The sequence below is a fragment of the Balaenoptera borealis genome (assembly GCF_965194805.1).
Source record: "Balaenoptera borealis genome assembly, chromosome: 20".
NCBI classification, from domain to species: domain Eukaryota; kingdom Metazoa; phylum Chordata; class Mammalia; order Artiodactyla; family Balaenopteridae; genus Balaenoptera; species Balaenoptera borealis.
In genome coordinates, this window is record NC_138879.1 from 7,426,364 (window position 1) to 7,439,832 (window position 13,469).

The 13,469-nt window shown below is 61.0% G+C and overlaps 1 protein-coding gene across 10 annotated transcripts in view; it reads left to right on the forward strand.

The window, feature by feature from the left end:
• TMEM94 (transmembrane protein 94) overlaps positions 1–13,469 on the forward strand; it is a 34,840-nt gene that overhangs the window by 15,682 nt on the left and 5,689 nt on the right. For 6 of the 10 annotated variants that reach the window (XM_082371700.1, XM_082371701.1, XM_082371695.1 and 3 more), the window contains 16 exons: positions 5,602–5,721; positions 6,059–6,186; positions 6,488–6,624; positions 7,197–7,399; positions 7,756–7,907; positions 8,292–8,394; positions 8,614–8,700; positions 8,966–9,082; positions 9,470–9,526; positions 9,807–9,911; positions 10,040–10,204; positions 10,385–10,594; positions 11,260–11,575; positions 12,027–12,200; positions 12,592–12,694; positions 12,818–13,035. In XM_082371700.1, the coding sequence (XP_082227826.1) occupies positions 5,602–5,721; positions 6,059–6,186; positions 6,488–6,624; positions 7,197–7,399; positions 7,756–7,907; positions 8,292–8,394; positions 8,614–8,700; positions 8,966–9,082; positions 9,470–9,526; positions 9,807–9,911; positions 10,040–10,204; positions 10,385–10,594; positions 11,260–11,575; positions 12,027–12,200; positions 12,592–12,694; positions 12,818–13,035 (2,395 nt within the window). The remainder of the gene's footprint in view (positions 1–5,601; positions 5,722–6,058; positions 6,187–6,487; positions 6,625–7,196; positions 7,400–7,755; positions 7,908–8,291; positions 8,395–8,613; positions 8,701–8,965; positions 9,083–9,469; positions 9,527–9,806; positions 9,912–10,039; positions 10,205–10,384; positions 10,595–11,259; positions 11,576–12,026; positions 12,201–12,591; positions 12,695–12,817; positions 13,036–13,469) is intronic. The other 4 variants (XM_082371698.1, XM_082371697.1, XM_082371696.1 and 1 more) reach the window with 3 other exon arrangements.

A 13,469-nucleotide genomic window follows, 5' to 3' on the forward strand; every position in this document is an offset into this window, starting at 1 on the left:
GAGGTAGCGAGGACCGTGGAAGGAGGCTGGGGATGGGAGCCAGAAAGCCCGTGTGTGTAGCTGCCTGCCAGGCTCCTGAGTCACCCAGAGCAGGACCGGAGCCCAAGTTTCCCTGTGGGGCATCCTGTCAAGGTGTGCTGGGACCCGGGTCGCCAGGCACAAGGCTTGGATGCCAGCCCCTCCTCGGGGCCATTAAGGAGGCTTTTCTCGCCGGACCACATGGGTCACTGAGACAGGAGCCACCGGGGCTGGGGTGATTTCTTCCTAGGTCTTGGCTGCAGGAGGTGAGAAAGAAGACAGGTGAAAGTGACAGGGTCAGCATGAGCCGGGAAGAGTGAGGAAGAGGAGGAGGTGCCTCTGCTTGAGGCTTTGAGCTGCTTGTCTGTAGACAGAGTCGATTTGTGTCTGGCCAAACTTGGAAGAGATTTATGGTGACACCTATAATAGACCCTGGTGGATAGTGGCCGAATCTCTGCTTCAGTAGTTCAGACCTTGTGGAGTCCAGCTTTGGGTCCCTGCTCACCTGCACCGGCCAAGGAGGCTGTGACCGTGGGGACCTGGCGAAGGGGCCAGCTGGCTCTAATTAGTGGTTATCTGCTGTTGCCAAGGCCAAAGGCCAAGGCCAAGGCCAATTCACAGTCTGCCTACTTGAGCCTAGGGGACCTAGATTCCACTTTCTCCCGAAACAGGTAGAATAGGAAGGAAAACAGCTGCTGTGCTGAGGGAACCTCGGGGGAGTCGCGAAAGGACAGGGACTGGGGGCTGGGGGCTTCTGGTTCTGGGCCACCTGAGAAACCTGACCGAGGTGGCCCAGGACAGCCCAGGCGTGCTGGCTCTTAAAGCCTCATTAGACGGACCCAGATGCTTAGCTTTGGGCCCTGGGGAGCTGGTTCTGTTCGGTAGCAGATTCCTTGCAGTTCTGATTCAGCAGATAGAATTTTGTCACCATCTGCTGCTCCTCCAGCCCCCAGGCCCTGACCGTGTCCCCCTTTGACGATGAAGCGGGGCGCGATGGGCGCGTGCTGGCAGCCTCTCCTGAGCCTACACCTCCTATGGCCTCGAGTTCCTCTGTTGGGTTCAGTTGAGGCTGAGCACTTAAAACAGTGGGATGGGGTTGCTTCTACCCGAAAAGCTTCAGTGTCAGGGGAGAAGCAGGGCCACGCCTCCCCTCTGGTGTAGAGGCCTTGCTTAGCCATGGCTCCTTGGCCCCAGGAATTTCCTGGAGGTGCCTGGGGGTGGGGAGTGGGAGTTTCTGAGCATCTGGGAAGTAGGAAGAATTGCTTCCTGCCTTTGGGTACTTAAGTCCGGGGCAGATTTTCCTCACCCTTCTTGGCCCTGCTAGGCAAGAAGAGCAGACCTCAGATGGCACGTGTATGACAGGCGTTCTTATTTCTCACACCATCTCCGTCCTTGCACAGACCTCCCCCAACCCCCGCCATGGGTGCCCGGGCACGCTGGGTGCCAGCCTAACTCTGTGCTTTGAGAAAGGCCACCTAGCCAGCTCACGCATGAGCCCTTTCTGAATTTCCTTTGGAAAGCGTGAATGTCTTTCACCAATTTCCTCAGCTTCAGTTCTCATACCGCATGGGGGAAAAGCCATGGGGTAATGAGAGAAACAGTGATTTTACCCATACCCGGGACCCTCCTGCCGGAGACTGAGTGAAGAGTTGCCATCAGGCCTCAGTGGGCGGCCACGGCAGTTGGATAAGTGGGGTTGGGGCCGTGGAGGGTTGGCTGGCCTTGAGGGCTGTGTCCTGGCCCCGGGGCGCTGTGCTGGCAGGCACTTTCTTCAGGAGGCACATAATTACAGAATGGCTTATTTTCCTCTGTTGTGCTGTCTTTAATCTCCAGTCTGGAGTTGGTGCTCCAAGCCAGACACAACATGCGGGGGCAGACGCACGCCCCCAGCTCCGCAGGCCCCCTCCCGCCTCTGCCGGCCCTGCCCCGGGAGCATCTGCCACCCTCTGGCCCCTCCTCCCACACCTGGAGAGGAGCACGGGACAGGTTCTCAGACCCTGGAGGAAGAGAAGGAGCGAAACAGTTGCTGGGTGGGGTTGCCCGGGGGGGTTGGGGGTGGCTGAAATGAGGCAGCAGACGCAGGGCAGCCACGGGGCAAGCAGAGGGCAGTTCCTGAGGGTCCTAGGTCTAAAGGCCTGGCTGCAGGAAGGCCGCCGCCCTGGCTCTCTGGCTGCTCCCCTTAGCCTTTCCCTGCCTTCCTGAGCCTGGCGCTCATTCCAGACCGAGCAGCTTCCCGGGCGATTGTGCAGCCCCGTGGGATTTGTCAGCTCTTCCTTTCTCCCGCCCTTTGGCGTGCAGCCTTTCCACCTCTGCGGGCCAGCCCTTCCCTGCCCGCAGGAGGTTTGCTCACTTTATCATTTCTGGAGACCTGGCCTAGGCAAGTCCACCCTGGGAACCTGCACATCCCACGGCGGGGAGGGGGCCTGGCAGGTTGAGCCTGAGGGAGGAAGGGGAAAGGGGAGGGGAGGCTGGGCCTCCCGAACGCTCTTCTTCTTGGGCCTTCTTGGGATGAGAGGGGCAGGCATCCTCCCTTGGACATGAGAAGGCCTGTGGTCCCCCTTTGCTTTTCTCTTTCTCCTTCCCGCCCCTGGAGGCTTTCTTCCCTCATGCCAGGAGCCCAGGAGGCAGAGGTGCAGGCCTTGCCGGACACTCCTTTGTCCTGGACCACGGCCTCTCAGGGAGGCCCCCCGATCCCTGCCGGAGGGAGGTGGGTGCTTTGGAGTGCAGTATTTACCCTTGCGGGGTGCCGGCTCCCTGCCCGGAGGGCCATTTCTGCCTGAGCTGAAATAACCAGTTATCCCCTCGGAGAAGCAGCAGCTCTCATCCTCGTAATCCCCCAAAGCCACCGTGGAGAGCAGGGATTAGGTGAGATTTAGGCAAGGGATCTGGGAGGTCTTTGGGCCGGGCCCACTCTGAAGCCCATCCTCATCCCTCAGGCCGAGGGAGCTGGCGACAGGCCAGCGTGGGGGCTCCACTCAGGGGCCTCCCACCATGCCAGGTCCGCAGCCAGGGGATATGGCCCCCAGTCCATCAACTCCTACTCGTGGAGATGTGTGCCTGGCGAGGGTCAAGGCTGCCAAGGGGGCGGGTGGACATGGAGACCGGCAGGGAGGAGGAAATCCAGAACGTTGGTGGGCAAAGCCGGGGCAGAACCCCGGGGATAGGAGGGGAGAGGGCAGGGCGTGAGCCCAGACAGCCAGGGCATCGCTGGCTCAGTGACCCTTGGCCAGGACTCAGTAGATAAGCCCAGTCCCTTTCTTGGTGCCCCAGGTCCAGGGCTTTGTGCCTCTTGCTCAGGAGCTTTCCCTGGTGGAAGCCCACATTGGTGCTCTTCAGGTGGCCCCTGAGAAAGACACACTCCTCCCCCAGGCCCTGCCTTTCCTGGGGGCCTTCTTTTTCCAGGACCCCCAACTGGGGATCTGTGCATCAGATCCAACCTGGGCTGGGCCTCACCTCCAGGAGTTTTGATTGACTAGGTCTGGGTGGGGCCTGGACAGCCACGTTTGTAAGAGCTCCAGGTGTTTCTGCTACAGATCCTGGGTTGACAACCCTGACGAAGGTGTCATTGGGACCGGTGAAACTACATGGGCGTTCATTCATTCATTCAGTCAGTCAGCAAGTATTCACTGAGCTGCTGCCCTGTGATAGGCACTGTCTTAGTGGTTGGTGGAGGGGTGTGGAGATGGAAGAATTTAGTACCCTTTTCCAGGCATTGGCAGTCTGGTGGGAGAGCCAGACAGGCAAATCTATAATGACAGTCCTCCGTGATGCCGCCTGTGAGCGAGGTTGCCCGGGGTGCCTTTGGAATACAAACCTCCCCCTGTATGTGCAGCCCTGGGTTTTGGGAAGATTTCCCAGAGCGGGTGGTGTTTGAGCTGAGTCTCGAAGGAGAAGTAAGAGTCGTCTGGGGCAGGGAGTGCGCTCTTGGCTAGGAAAATCCATCAAGGTGCTGACACATGAGCTGGGGCAGCGCGGCATGTGACAGGAATGGCAGGAAAGGAGGCTGGAGAAGCTGGCAGATCCCGGACCACGCTCAGGAGTCTGGGCTAGAATTTAAAGGTAAACAGGGTCAGTTCATCAGACGTGCGCTCACTGGCTGGGGTGCAGTGGTTGGTTTGGAAAAGGTAGGGACTGGGAGGTGGGAGGGGGAGGCAGAGGTTGCGGGGAGGGGCTGGGGTGCCTGGGTGATGGTAACTGCAGGAGGGGTGCTGGCTCAGGCAGGGAGGGCCGGGTGGCAATTTCGGGGGTTTGGACGTATCAACTCATAGGTACCTATGAAACAGCTGTGCGGCAGTTTAGGGAATGGGTCAGAATTCGGGGTAGCGGTCAGGCTAGAGGTGAAATTTAGGAGTTGTAAGTGTATTGGTGGCAGATGAATCCATGTGGCTGAGGTTGCCCTGGAAATGTACGTAAAGTTGTGGAGAAGATGTCATAGGATGGACTGTGGGGTAGATGGACAGGACAAAACAGGAGAGAAGCCCAGGAACAAGGGGTCTCAATGGGAGAGGTCAGGCCATGGGGTCACATAGGACAATGTGCTGGGAACCACCCCTGTCCATGCCACGTTCCACCCACCCGCGGTGAGATGAGAGTGTGGTGCGGTCAGTGCAGGTCCTTTCCTGGGAGCAGCTGTCTTTTTTTCTGAGATTGTGTCCTTCCCAATGTTGTAGGGTTACAATAGCCTCCCTTTTATGAAATGGTGGTAACAGAAATTGGTGGGGTTTTTTCCTTAATGTTTTTTACTAGGAACAATGTAAAGCCAGAATCTCCAGGTTAGTTCTCTTCTCCCCACTTAAACAATACATATTTTCTCTAGTTGCGGCGAGCAGGGGCTACTCTTCATTGCGGTGCATGGGCTTCTCATTGGGTGGCTTCTCTTGTTGCAGAGCACGGGCTCTAGGTGCACAGGCTTCAGTAGTTGTGGCACATGGGCTTCAGTAGTTGTGGCCCGTGGGCTCAGTAATTGTGGTGCACGGGCTTAGTTGCTCTGCGGCATGTGGGATCTTCCCAGACTAGAGCTCGAACCCGTGTCCCCTGCATTGGCAGGCGGATTCTTTTTTTTTATAAATTTATTTTATTTATTTATTTATTTATTTAATTTATTTTTTGGCTGTGTTGGGTCTTCGTTTCTGTGCGAGGGCTTTCTCCAGTTGCGGCAAGCGGGGGCCACTCCTCATCGTGGTGCGCGGGCCTCTCACTATCGCGGCCTCTCTTGTTGCGGAGCACAGGCTCCAGACGCGCAGGCTCAGTAGCTGTGGCTCACGGGCCCAGTTGCTCCGCGGCATGTGGGATCTTCCCGGACCAGAGCTCGAACCCATGTCCCCTGCATTGGCAGGCGGATTCTTAGCCACTGCGCCACCAGGGAAGCCCTCTGGTTTTGTTTTAAACTTGGCTTTGAGGAGCAGGGCACTGTGTACTTGAACGTCTTTTAATTTGGTGGAGATCTGAACATGCTCACGCCCTGAGGGGTCGGGGCTAGTGGAGGGAGGGAGGGTGAGGATTTGGGAGAAGGGAGGAAGGTTCTGGGGAGGTGGGAGGGGAGGGCCTCCCGAGAGATGCTGAGTGCCTCCTACTTCCCTCCAGGGCGAGGCTCCCTTGGCCCTGGGCCTGTCCACCCGGAAGGCCCTCAGCATCCTGAAGGAGCAGCTGGAGGCGGTGCTGGACGGACACCTAAAAGAACGGAAGAAATGTCTCACATGGAAGGTGACATGTCCTCATGGGGAGCCCAGAGCCTAGTTGGGGCGGTGGAAAAGCTTGGGAAGCCCATTCTCGGGGCCGTGACTCTCCCTGTCACCCTGGACGGTGTGACCTGACTGAGGCATCACTAAAAATCAGAAAGAGGCCAGGGTTCCTTTCAGAGTGATGTCCTGACCCCAGACGAGACCAAAGCGAGAAGACAGAGGTGGCCGCCCGGGCTCTCCATCGGGTGGGCGGGGGAGGAAGGCGGCCAGATCCTAGCGGGACAGAGAATCTTGGCTCCTTCCTCCTCCCTTGGCCCCCGGGCCTCTCACTCCCTGGCCTCCTGCCCCTCCGTCCTCAGGAGATGTGCAGAAGCAGCTTCCTGCACCACAGTAACCGCTGCTCCTGTTTCCACTGGCCCGGCGCCTCGCTCATGCTCCTGGCCGTGCTGCTGCTGCTGGGCTGCTACGGGGGCCAGCCGGCTGGCAGGTACGCGGCCCGAGGCCCTGGGAGGGGCTCCTTCCCACCTCTCGCAGCGCAGGGTCTGGGCTTGTCCCCCTCCTGCCTCCACACCCGCCTGGGACATCCCCGGGCGAGGGGAGCTGCCCCCAGAGTCAGCGCCTGGGTCGTGTAGGAATCCACAGTCCCTCGGCTGGCTGATGTCAGAACCAGAAGGAGACACTCTTTTCAGAAGGGACTGGGGAGGGGAGCGTGGGGCCCTCGGTTGGCTGGGCTGGAGACCCCCCGCCCCGCCCCCCGCCGCCAGTGCCCCCTCTTCTCTCCCTGCCAGCCACGGGGTGGAGCTGGTGAACGCCGCTGCGCTCTTCCTCTTGCTGCTCCTCAACCTCGTCCTCATTGGGCGGCAAGATCGGCTGAAGCGTCGGGAGGTAGAACGGAGACTCCGAGGGATCATTGACCAAATCCAAGGTGAGGCCAAGGGGCAGGCGAGTCAGGTGGGAAAAGATGCCCTGGGATGTGTCAGAGCCCTGGAGCTCCCGTCCCGAGCCCCAGCCAGGAGCCCCAGCACATTGGCGTTGCCTGCGGTCAGCATTCAGGGGATAAGGATGCCCTGCTTTCTTCTCAGTGGTGCAGCGAGAGCTGTGGGACGGCTATGGGTACCCAGGCAGTGGCCTGGGGCGGGCAGGAAGGCTAATGGCTCCTCAAAGCCAGGGACCAAATCGGCTTAATCTTTGACATTTGTACCCCTCACGAAGCTCAGCACACCCCTCAAAGCCCTTAGCAAAGTTAGCAAAATGTATTTGAATGGAAGGGAGGTACAAAGAATAGGAGCTTCAGGTGTTCAGAGGAGGTGCAAGTGCCTGGGCTGGGCTGGTTGGGAGGTGACCTTGTAGAGGGGAAGTGTTGGAATGAGCAGCGCGGGTTGATGCAGGCCTTCTGGGGAAGGGAGAAGAGCAGACACAGCTTCATAGCTGTGTGCTGGATCTGGCTGGTGTGTGGATCCATGGGTGAGGCTGTTTCCCTCTTTCCATTCTCATCAGATGCCCTCAGGGATGGCAAGGAGATCAAGTGGCTAGATGCCATGTACCCAGACCTCCACATGCCCTTTGCACCATCCTGGTCCCTACACTGGGCCTACAGAGATGGACATCTGGTCAACCTGCCAGTTAGCCTGTTGGTAGAAGGAGACATCATAGCTCTGAGGCCTGGCCAAGAATCGTTTGCTTCTCTGAGGGGGATCAAGGTAGCTGGAGGCTTTTCTCCTTCCCTGGAAATGCTGTGGGAGTGTCCACCGGCAATGGTGGGAGGGTCCCTGGGCTTAATCCTGATGCTTCCTGCCCAGATCATGGGTTTCTTGGCAGGGGCTCCAGGAGAACGGAGAAAAGCTGGAACATCTTTCTCCTTGTCCTGTTCTTTCTTCTGTCTGATCCTCAAGCTGCTCAGAATGCAGTCCCCCAGGCCCCACCCTAACTGACTCCTTGCTAACTGATGGTCCCCTAACCCAATGAGATGCCTCCACTTAGCTAGAACGGCCAAGGACGAGTGGCTTCCATGGAACCCATTAATTACCCTCGACCTCCTCCCCTTCGTCGCTGGCAGGATGATGAGCACATCGTCTTGGAGCCGGGAGACCTGTTTCCACCTTTCTCTCCGCCCCCCTCCCCCCGGGGAGAGGTGAAGAAAGGGCCACAGAACCCCCAACAGCACCGGCTCTTCCGCGTCCTTGAGACCCCTGTGATTGACAACATCAGGTGAGGGCGCTGCCCTGCCTTCCCCCGTCCCCTGACTTCTCCGCCCCAGTGCCTCCTGTGAGCAGGGGGCGTGGTGGGGCCGGTGACAGGAAGGCGCCTTGTCCTCACTGAGGTCCCTTAGCGCAGGCATCTCCGGAGGGTCTTCTCTTTAGTGTCCGGTGAGAATTCTTCGACTGGGTGATTGACCCCCTCTCAGTCTGAACTCCGAGGGGGCAGCTTCAGAGGCTGCCACGAGCCGCTGGCCACAGTGACCAGGAGGCCACTCAGCCGGGGCCAAGGCATAGGAGGGAACTGCAGGACCCAGTGATGCTCGGTGAAGGGGTGGGCTTCAGGCCTCTCCCCTGAGCAGGGCTCGCCCGAGTATAGTATCACCTCTTTCTGCAGGTGGTGCCTGGACATGGCCCTGTCCCGCCCCGTCACCGCTCTGGACAACGAGAGGTTCACGGTGCAGTCGGTGATGCTGCACTACGCGGTGCCCGTGGTCCTGGTGCGTGAGGCGGGGCCGCACAGGGCAGGGGGAGGGCCAGGAAATGGGGGAGCCTGGGGGCCGGACTCGGACGAGCACGTGAGTGAAGACTAGAGGGTCCCAGCGTGAGCTGGCGGCCAGTGCCGGGGGCGGGGCTGTGAGTGGGCAGAAGACGGGGAGCCTTAGAGCCTGGGTCCCTCTCTGGGGGGGATAAGGCAGCGTCTCTCCTGTTCCCGACAGGCTGGCTTCCTCATCACCAACGCCCTGCGCTTCATGCTGAATGCCCCTGGTGTCACGACCTGGCAGTACACCCTCCTCCAGCTGCAGGTAAGGACCGCCCTCTCCTCTCGGTGGCGCTTTTCCTTTTCCCCTGAGACTGTGTCCCCTCATGGTGCCCTGACTGCCCTTCCCTCTCTGCAGCCCAGGGGTCTCTTAGGCTCAGCTTCGGAGCGCCTGCTTCCCTTCCTCCCTTCCTGCCCCTCGCTGTCCTTTTTACTCAGGGGAGGGCCCCAGGGCCGGGGAAGCCCTTCCCTCCCTCCCTCCCTCCACCAGCAAATCTCAGGGAGCCTCAGTGCGGCTCGCTCTTTCCCAGGTGAATGGCGTCCTGCCCATCCTCCCCTTGCTCTTCCCCGTCCTCTGGGTCCTGGCAACTGCCTGTGGAGAAGCCCGTGTCCTGGCCCAGATGAGCAAGGCTTCCCCCAGCTCCCTGGTAGGTTGTTCGGAGGCATCGGGGCGGGTGGGGGTCGGGGGACAGTGCAAAAAGAACCAAAGACAGGAATGAAAAGAGTCGGCAGTGCCCCAGCAAACAGGGCAGAAGTCCAGCCCCACCCCTACCCCGTGGCCCAGCGACAGGCAGGGCCTGGGCAGCTCTCCGAGGGCTTTGTCCTCTCCAGCCAGAAGGGTGTCCAGAGCAGGCCCCAGGGGGCGCTGAGTGTCCACCCGGGCTGTCAGCAGACGGGGCATTCAGGGGCTGCCCGGGAGTCCTTCACCAAAGGCGTTGGGAGCCTTGCTGGCACGAGGCCCCACCCGCCAGCTCGGAGGCCTGTGAGAGGCTGGCAGTTTCCTCCCCGAGGCTCACACCCTCTTCTCCGCACAGCTGGCCAAGTTCTCGGAGGACACTCTGAGCAGCTATACCGAAGCCGTGTCCTCTCAGGTACCCTCACCCAGGACGGATTCTGCTCCAGGCCCCGTACCCCCAGCCCACGCTCCCTTGGGCCCCTTCTGGAACCCTGGGACTCCCCTACTTTATGGCCTTTGAGCCTCCCACGGGCTCTTGGAGCCCCTCAGTCCACCCGTCCCACATGGGTAACGTGTCACCGCCGTGCTGGACACGGGCTTTTCCACCCGACTTCCTGGTGCTCCCCGGACCGTTTCCTCGGTCGGCCCCAGAGGCCATCTCCAGCTGGCCTCGCGGGCTTTGTCTCTGCCCTCAGGAAATGCTGCGCTGCATTTGGGGCCACTTCCTGCGGGTGATCCAGGGGGCGTCTCCTACGCTGAGCCACAGCTCCAGCCTGCTGCACAGCCTGGGCTCCGTCACGGTGAGGGAGGCCCCATGGGAGGCCCTGGCCTCGACAGGCTGCTCTCTGGCCGTGTCTGGTCACTTAAGCGGCCCCTGGCGGCTTGGGGACCTCCAAGGCCCCTTCCTGGTCCCCGTCTCTCCCTGCAGGTCCTGTGCTGTGTGGACAAACAGGGGATCCTGTCCTGGCCCAACCCCAGCCCGGAGACCGTGCTCTTCTTCAGCGGGAAGGTGGAGCCCCCGCACAGCAGCCACGAGGACCTAAGGGATGATCTGTCCACCCGCTCCTTCTGCCATCCCGAGGTCGAGGAGGAGGTACGGCCTGGGCCCGGCTGCTAGCCTCAGGGAGGGCGAGGCGAGGAGCGGGGAGGAGGGCTCAGGCCTCGGGATCTGCTTCGGAGATGACCCACTGAGGGGACGAAACAGCCCTGCCTCACTGGCCCGTGGCAGCCGTCGGGACGCCAGTCCGAGGCCTGTGCCTCTTGCTCTCCTCAGCCCCGTGAACGAGACGCCCTCCTGGCCGGCTCCCTGAACCCTACCCTGCACCTTTCCAATGAGCAGGAGCGCGGCAACTGGCCAGGCGACGGCCCCAGGGCCCCCGAGCCCTCCTCTCACCACAGAGCACACGGCCGCAGCAAACACCTGTCGGGCTCCAGCGTGAGCTTCAGCAGGGACACAGAGGGCGGTGAAGAAGAGCCCGGCAAGGTGAGCGGAGAGGGCGGGGAGCAGCCCGCGTGTCAGCCGCAGGGCGTCCTGGCCTCCCCCGCCGAAGGGGCCACGGGGGTGCAGCCCAGCCTGGACGGATGGAGCCCGAAGCACAGGCGTCTTGGCCTCTGTTCTCGGGCCTCCTGAGGCCTCACCCACGGCTTTTCCGTGAAGTAGGCCCTTCCCCATTTTCCGGGTTTCTCTGATGGTGGTAATTGGTTGGGGCAAGACCCTTCCTCCTAATCACAGCCTTCAAGAGACAGAAAGCCGGGACTTCCCTGGTGGTCCAGTGGTTCCAGCCCTTCCACTGCAGGAGTCGCGGGTTCCATCGAACTAAGATCCTACGTGCCACTCGGCCAAAAACAAAAAAAAAAGTACAAAAGACAGAAAGCCAGTGGCTCCTTCTAAAAATGTTTCCCCTGGCTGAGAAAGGTGCTTTGTTGTTTCTTGCTTGGTCTGCACAACCTCCTCTGAGCTGGTGACAGTGTTGTTGGGCACAGATCCTAGAAGCAGCCAGGAGCCGGGAAGGACAGGGAAGGGGTTTCGAGAGGGATGGGAGAGCGTGAGCACGAGCACGGCCTGCTGGGAGGCGGTGCCTTCTCTCGGGGGCACCCGCCGCATCCCTCCCAGGCTGAGGCCCCTCTTCCCCTCCACGTTTTCTCCAGACCCAGCACGGGCTGGAGGGCGAGCCGTATGAAGCCGAGGACTTCGTGTGCGACTACCACCTGGAGATGCTGAGCCTGTCCCAGGACCAGCAGAATCCCTCCTGCATCCAGTTCGACGACTCCAACTGGCAGCTCCACCTCACCTCCCTCAAGCCCCTGGGCCTCAACGTGCTGCTGAACCTGTGCAACGCCAGCGTCACCGAGCGGCTGTGCCGGTTCTCAGACCACCTGTGCAACATCGCCCTGCAGGAGAGCCACAGCACTGTGCTGCCCGTGCACGTGCCCTGGGGCCTCTGCGAGCTCGCCCGCCTCATTGGTACGCGGCCACCGCGGGGGTAGCGGCTGGGCTGGCTGCCGGCCTCTTCCAAGAGGCCGGGCCCCCGGCTCCAAACATGCCAGGCCCGGGCGTGGTCTTGGTCAAGAGCACCAGCAACCCTTTGGGCTTCTGATCGACCCCCCTTTTTTTTTTGGGCCGTGCCACGAGGCTTGTGGGATTTTAGTTCCCCGACCAGGGATTGAACCCGGGCCCTCAGCCGTGAGAACGCACAGTCCTAGCCACTGGACCGCCAGGGAATTCCCTGATCATCCCCTTTAACCAGGCACCGCCGCTTGACGGCGCTTCCTCATCCGGGAAGACAACTCCCTGCGGGATGGACGCATGGAGGGAAGCCGCCCAGCCTGACCGGGGTTCCGTCCCCGCCAGGGGGGGTGGTGTGTGTGGGGGTGGGCTTCCTCCCAGAGGCCCCGTGCCGTCCCTCCTCCTGCAGGCTTCACTCCCGGGGCCAAGGAGCTCTTCAAGCAGGGGAACCACCTTGCGCTCTACCGCCTCCCCAGCGCCGAGACCATGAAGGAGACCTCGCTGGGGAGGCTCTCCTGTGTCACCAAGCGGCGCCCCCCGCTCAGCCACATGATCAGCCTCTTCATCAAGGACACCACCACCAGTGAGCCTCCCCGGCTCCGCCCGCATCAGGCCAAACCTCCCAGGAGCTGGGCGGGGCGGGGCTCTTTTTAGGGTGTCTTTTTTTAGGGAGCGCTGGGCCGACGAGCATTAGATTCTTCCCGAGATCTCAAACGTGGCAGAGATTGGCTTCGGGGACGGGGGCTGGGATGGTGGTGGCCACAGATGATGGGACTGTCTGGAGGACCGGCAGCTTAGAGCCTGCGTTATGCACCCAGTGGCCTTGCCTACAGGTTTGCTGCCATGAGGCCTGGGGAGTTCCCATCCCCCAGGGGCTCCTTTAGTGCCCTTCTCAAGGGTGGCAGTATGTCCCTGGAGGTGAGGTGGCTTGGGCACTCATGGCTTGGCCTTCCTCTCCCCACCACTGCCCTCAGGCACAGAACAGATGCTGTCCCACGGCACGGCCGACGTGGTCTTGGAGGCCTGCACAGACTTCTGGGATGGAGCCGACATCTACCCTCTTTCGGGTTCCGACAGGTAGGTAAGGAAGCAGATGCCAGGGGCGAGAGCAGTCAGCTCTGGGGGGGTCTGCCTGCCCGGCTCCCAGGGCTGGGGCATCCCAGGACCACTCACCTCACTTCCACCCCGGTTCCCCGGCAGAAAGAAAGTGCTGGATTTCTACCAGCGAGCCTGCCTGTCTGGTTACTGCTCTGCCTTCGCCTACAAGCCCATGAGCTGCGCCCTGTCGTCCCAGCTCAACGGCAAGTGCATCGAGCTGGTGCAGGCGCCCGGCCAGAGCAGCATCTTCACCACGTGCGAGCTGCCCAGCACCATTCCCATCAAGCTGAGTGCCCGCCGCGGCAGCTGGAGCTCAGACGGTACTGTGGGCCCTGTCCCCGGGGGCCGGGGGCCGGGGGGGCTTCCGGGGGCCTGGACCAGATCGTAGCAGAGGGGACAGCAGGCAGCACTGGACCTGGAACACCGCGGTGGCTCTCACTGACTGGTGACATGGGCGAGTCCCTTAGTCTCATCTGTAACCAGGTGCTTTGTCTGCCCTGCTCACGGGTTCATTGTGCTGCTCCAGTGGGATGACATATAGCAAAGTGTTTTCTTTGAAGGTTATAAAGCAGTAGCGTGTATAGAGCGTTAGCCTTATTTGAGTCAGACAAAGGACCGGGTCACAAACCCTGCTGGAGCAGAGGGACTCGGAGCTCCACCCACCCCTCCCCACTCCGCCAAACACACAGCCTTCTGGGGTCTCGTGACCCAAGAGACCATGAACTGAAGCCATTGCTGAGGGTGGGGCCCGCCC